This window comes from Benincasa hispida, chromosome 6 (assembly GCF_027475165.1).
Source record: "Benincasa hispida cultivar pf3 chromosome 6, pf3_genome.v1.1, whole genome shotgun sequence".
Lineage (NCBI taxonomy): Eukaryota > Viridiplantae > Streptophyta > Magnoliopsida > Cucurbitales > Cucurbitaceae > Benincasa > Benincasa hispida.
Window position 1 is genome coordinate 9,627,726 of NC_143483.1, and position 6,192 is coordinate 9,633,917.

The following is a 6,192-nucleotide window of genomic DNA, read 5'->3' on the forward strand; positions in this document are numbered from 1 at the left end:
GATGTACACTTAATATATCTTGATATATTTGATACACTACTGATGTACATTTGATACACTTGATATCGTCTTTATTATCTCCAATGACGAAATCCCTTTCTACAGATGCAACAACTTCCATTTTGATAACTTGTTTTTGCTCATTTCGCAATTAGCCCTTACAAAATTTGTCTAAAGAACTGCTGAAAATGATGATATATTCAAGTGCTTTTAAAGGTATTTAAGTAAATTATGAAGAATGACACTTTTGCAAATAAGTTACTTTTCAATAATAATAATAATTAAAAAAAATAACTAAAAAAAAAACAAGATTTCAAATGCCATAAAAAAAAAACATTAAACTCAATTTGCTTCTTGAAAGGGTATTTTATGCTTCTTGTTCATGGCTTTGCCTCTTCTTCGTCTGGTACATCGTCAGCGGTAAGTTGGCTAGCTTATTTTTGCCACATTTACAAATTCAGAACTCTTAAAAGACACGACTATAAATTCCTAAACTCAATTTGCTACCAATAGAATTTCCTTAAATTTAAGTAGGTTTTTGAAATGATGTCATTCTCTACTATACTTCAGTGATTAATATGTTAAATAGGTATTTAAAATTTAAAAAAAAAAAAAAAAAAAAAAATAGCGTCTATGAGGTGGGTTCCTATAATTTTTGTGATGCAAAGAACTTTATAGTTTAAATGCTAATCACCTAAAACCACATACAATTAATTCAAGAGGCTAATAATTGAAGTCAATGGGTTGAAAATGTAACGAGCTATATAATGTAATGTAATAGTCTAAATTGTTTTAAATAGGTGGACATATTATATTATCATTATTCTTAGAGATTATGTTACTATCAAACAAGAAATGGTCTCCAGGTATTGAAATATTATGAATCAATCCAAATGGAAGCAAATTGGGGAGTTTCAGCTTCTCCTCGATGTTTGTTTCCTCAACCTCTCCAAATGATAGTTGACCATTCACCATCTGTATTTTTGTAAATTTAAAAAACATTACACTGAAAGAAAAGTTGCAAAAAGCAACCCACTAGTATTGAATTTTCTTGGTTTAGCTAGGAAATGTAAAACAAGGTCTTTAAAAGATGCTCTCATTTAGAGATGTCAATTTTTCTGCGGGATCTGGACCCCACTTGGAACGGGGTGGAGATTCCTCGATTAGGTGGAGAATGATGAGGGAGTGGGAGAAAAAATTTCTCGTGAACTAAACGGTGACGAGGAATGTATTCCCCGATCCTGCCTCCCTCTCGTTCCTTGTCCCCACCCCGATTAGCTTTAACATATTTATTTAGTATAATTATCTAATGCTATATTATTATTATTATTATTATTATTATTATTATTATTATTATTATTACTACTCCTATTATATAAATATTACATCTAAATTTTAAATTTGGTTAATTATTGGAAAAGATATTGAATATGTTTGAATTTAATATCTAATTTTAGATTATATATGTGAATAATTTGATTTATATTTATTTCTTTTCACTAAAAAAATTAATTAGTTTTTTTAGGCCAAAATTTGAGTAATTTATCCTTAAATTCAAATTGTCGTATAAAACTAATCATAATAAACAATTTAATGATAAAGTTAATTATTTAATTAAACTTTACTCACATTAGTGATTTAAATTAATTGGCTTTTTACAAAAAAAATAAAAATAAAAAATTCCGCGGGGAACCCGATTCCTACGAATTTTCCATGGGAATCCCCGCCCCGATACCCAAATTTCACAATGATAGGGAATGAAATGAAGAGCGGGATGGGATGGGGAATGGTCTCCCCGTCCCAACCGTGGACATCTCTAGTCTCATTGAGCTCATATGGAAAGAAAGACAAAAGCATTTTTTTAACCAAAAAAAGGGGGAAAAAAGAACATCAACCAATGTGTTATTAATAAAGAAAAAATGCAAAATGAGCATAGTAGTTGTATTATCAACTTCAAAGTTAGAGATTCAATTTTTTCATCCTATATATGGTCAAAAATACCTAAATAATTAAATAAGAGGGAGAGAAGTAATCGATGAAACAAATAAAATCTAAAAAAAAAAATAATAAAAAACCCAAATCTTGGTCTAACTTTGTGTGACAAATATATGAGTGATAATTTACATTTTTTCTCACTTTCCTTCCCATTTTAATATTTCTGTTTGTTACTTGGATCATTATGTAACGGGCCAACAATATAGAATGATATACTGTGTAAAGAAATTTTGATTTTTCTATAAAAAGGTGTAAAGAAATTTTGCTATCTACGTTATTTTATTATTTAACAAGTTGTGTCAAATCCATTAATTTTAATTGAATAAATATGTTTTATTATTAATAATATTGAAAAAAAACTATATAAAATTATAATTTTAAAATTTAAAATTTTAATTGAACAAATGGATTGAATAAAATTAAAGTTCAATGATGGATAACAAGTCGAAAATAACTTTTAAGAGATTTTTCCTTTAAGAAAAAAAAAACCTTTTAGAGAATTTTTGAAGTGATACCTGAAAAAAATTCTTTCTAAATAATTTTTAAAGTGCGATTTTAAAATTTTTTAAAATCATTTCCGATTATTAAAATGTTACAATTTTTTTAATTATGATTATAACTATTGGATTACTACATCACTCTTCTGTTAATTTCTATAACTTATCAAAGTTAGAATAGGTTAATTGACATACGTTAATTAGGAGTGTGCAAAATTCAGTCCAAATCGACGAATTGAACTAAATCGACTGGTTCGATCTGATTTTTCTAATTTTTAATGATTTCTCGATTTATTGCTTAAAAAATCGAGATCCTCTATTCGTATCTCAATTCATAGCTAAAAAGATCATAAAGACTGGAACCGAACTGAATTTAATATATATTTATTTATTAGTTTCCCAAATAAATCCACCAGCCCACATTTCCTCTTATGGTGCAAATAGAGAAAAGCTCATTAGCCCAACTAAAATAGATATACATTTTTTTATTAAAAAAAGAACCCTAACTTCGATTTTAGCCGATTCAAACTTTTGAAAATCGACCTATTCGATTCAGTCACTAGTTTTGCTCAAAATCAAACCAAAGCATACAAACCCCCAACATTAACAATAAAGAGATTTGTGATTGATTCGAATCAATCATACATGTTGTACTAAAAAAACCTCTATTACATTATTAAGTTACAAAATTTAATTTTATAACATCTATCTTAATAACTCATAAATATAGATAAAGACTAAAGTTAAATAAGAAAGACATTAAAATCTCATGTAGTAACCATTTGATTTTTTATTTTGAATTTTTAAAAATTAAGCCTATAAATATCTCTTTCACCTCTAAATTTTTGTTTTTTTTCATTATACTTTCTACCGATGTTTTCAAATATCAATTTAGGTTTTGAAAACAAAAAAGAGTAATTTTTAAAATATATTTTCGTTTTTAGAATTCAATTCTTTTATTTAAGAAAGATGAAAACCATCTAAAAAAGATTAAAACTCGAGATACAAATCCAACCAAAGTTGTTTGTTTTCCCTAATATTGATTGGTTTCTTCTCTTTGCCTCCTCAAAAAGTGGCAAACCTACCATCTCTCTCCTTTTTCACCCCATCTTTTGTACTTTGTGCTTCCCATCCCCATGATTGTGAGCAAACTCAAATTAAAAGGAAATATAAGAAAAGAAACATTATAGTTATTTTTTTTATTATTATTATTATAAGCCACAATTATAACAGCTTGAATAAATGAGGCTGTATTTTCTTAGTAATTAGTTGGAAAATTTGTACATCCACACTCAACTCTCCCAATCAAACCAAAATCCTCTTCTTCACTGTACAACAAACAATCCAAACAGAAAAATTAACCCCAAAACCAAAAATCTGAACAAACAAATAGAAAAATTTGTTTGAATCACACTAAGAACAACAAATGGGGCAACGAATTAACCCATTTTCATTACAATCAGGACACCTCTGAAATCCACCTTCTTCTTCTTCTTCTTCTTCTTCTTCCTCTTCACCTTCTTCACAGTAAATTTTGCAGCTTCCACTGCATGTCTCACATGGCACAAACCTCACATCCCCACATGCCTCACAACTCCCTCCGCCGTCTCCGCCGCCGCCCTCCTCCTCCACTTTCTCACACCCTTCCAGAATCTTCTCCAGCTCCCCATCTTCGTGCAGCTTCCTAATTTCCTCTGCTCCACCAATGTACTTTTCTCCCACGAACACTCTCGGCAATCCGCCGCCCTTCATCCCTTCTCCGAGCAGATCCTTTAATTCCTGTTTGAACCCTGAGTCCATCGAAACATCCCGTTCGTCCACTCGAGCTCCCATTGATTTCAGAATCATCCTCACTTCACAACAATCCTCGTATGTCTTTCGAACCCCTCTCAGACTCGTGAAGTACACCACTATTTTGTCTCTGTTTTTCCCCTCTGCGGGTTTTCCGGTCGGTAATTCGTCCTCTGGTGGCCGGAGATCAAATGGGTCCTCCGGTGATCGCTCCTCAAAGGATTTCCGAAACGAAGATATCACATCAGGGTCCAAATCTGAAACAGAGAAGCTCAAATTGTTAAAGGAATAATCTGAATATAATTTGAATTGAGATGAATTTCGCAACAAAAGAAGGATTGTTACCCATTGGTTGAAGCCAGGAAGACGAGGAATCATTAATTGAAATATCCTTCAAATTCGAATTCCCCTGTTCTAAGGAATCACATACCGGAATTGTACTACTGACATCGAAAGAGAAGCTTCGGGAACGACATGTCGGACGGAAGGGACTAATGTCGTCGAGGCCTTCCATGACTTCCCAAACGTTAATGGTTTCGGGTTCTCCGGGCGGCGTCATGATCGGAGTTCTGGGGGCAATTTTGGAAATTTTGTCGTTGATCAAATTAGACCAAGTTTTAGCCTCAATTAAGGCCATCGGAGCGTCATTCTTGGTTTGAATAATTTGGAGATGGGGAGATTGAGATTCATCAACATGAACATCAACGGCGGTGTAGATTTTGTTATCGTAGTGAATGTTTTCGAGCTTGAGAGAGCCGAGAGTGGAGGAGGAAAAGGCAACGACGTGGTAGCCGTCGGAGTGGGGCGGCGGAGATTGGTGAGCGTGAAGAGAGTTGCTTCTTTGGGTGATGGAATTCCGGCAATGGGGGCATCGTCGCTTTTGCTTAGAGGTAGCACAACCCATTAGAGAAAGAGAAAGAAAAAGCCACAAAAATGAGACCAAAAATTGAGAAATGGGAATGAAAAGGGAAGAAGAATTTTGGGGAAAGAGGACAACAGGAGGTGAGTTTTTTTGAAGGAAGGGGTTTGAAATTAGAGGCTTGAATTGAGGGGTTGAATGGAAAAATAAGTGGGAAAATGGAGTTGAAAGTCAAAGAAAAAGAAAGGGTTTTTATTTAAATTTCATTCCACAACCCACTTTTATTATTATTATTATCCTTTAATTGGCTGAAAAAATAAAAATTTGTCCTTTAAGCCTCCTCAAGGCTCAACTACTTCCGACCTTGGTGATACAAATAAAAAAAGAGCGACGCTTTATGGGTTGGAGTCGGCGTTCAACGCGACGAGTAGCCCGCCGACGTTTTTTTTTTTCTTTTTCTTTTTCTTTTTAAAAAAAATTTATCAATAAATTCCTTTTTCCACGTATGACTATGAACGGAGTCAAATGAAGAAGAAAACTAGATATATCTAGAAACCTTTGTGTGGTTTTTTTGGGTGTAAAATACCTTTAAATGCAATTTTCTTTTTTACAATTTTAAATGTAATTAAAAAAAAAGGGAAATGTAACATATCATAAATGTAACTATAATGTTTATGGGATTTTTAAAAATAAAAAAATAAGAGAAACTATTTAAAAAAAACCAAATTTAATCTTTTTTTAGAATGATAGAAACGAATAAAAATCTATAATTTATACTATATGATAGATGTTGATAAAAATCTATTAGTGTTCATCATTTTTTGTTTTGTTATTTTTTAAATAGTTTGATTTTTTTTATATGTGTAAATTTCCCTAAAGTTTATAAGTATTTAAATATTTATTTTTGAAAAAAAAAAGTATTCGAAACATTTTTTTAAAAAAATATTAGAAACAAAATTAGATTGTTGGACAGCTTTGGGGTTTAGTGCCTTTGTGTTTGAACTTTGAACTAGAATAGTATTACGTGCTAGACATGCTTAGTTGCTCGTA

General features: G+C 31.6%; 1 protein-coding gene across 1 annotated transcript; it reads right to left on the bottom strand.

Annotated features, from left to right (window-relative positions):
• Window positions 1-3,662: 3,662 nt before the first annotated feature.
• Window positions 3,663-5,414, bottom strand: LOC120080082 (Glutaredoxin family protein). The gene is made up of 2 exons (XM_039034637.2): window positions 4,629-5,414; window positions 3,663-4,540 (listed from the first exon to the last, which is right to left on the bottom strand). The coding sequence occupies exons 1-2, from the start codon at window positions 5,185-5,187 to the stop codon at window positions 3,906-3,908; spliced, it is 1,194 nt and encodes a 397-aa protein (XP_038890565.1). The 5' UTR covers window positions 5,188-5,414; the 3' UTR covers window positions 3,663-3,905.
• Between the last annotated feature and the right edge of the window lie 778 nt (window positions 5,415-6,192).

What these genes read in the sequence shown, in the direction of transcription:
- LOC120080082 (XM_039034637.2), bottom strand. Translation starts at nt 5,187, where the DNA reads ATGGGTTGTGCTACCTCTAAGCAAAAGCGACGATGCCCCCATTGCCGG. An exon ending in TTCCTGGCTTCAACCAATGG is followed by an intron (nt 4,541 to 4,628) that starts GTAACAATCCTT and finishes TCTCTGTTTCAG; the next exon opens with ATTTGGACCCTGATGTGATA.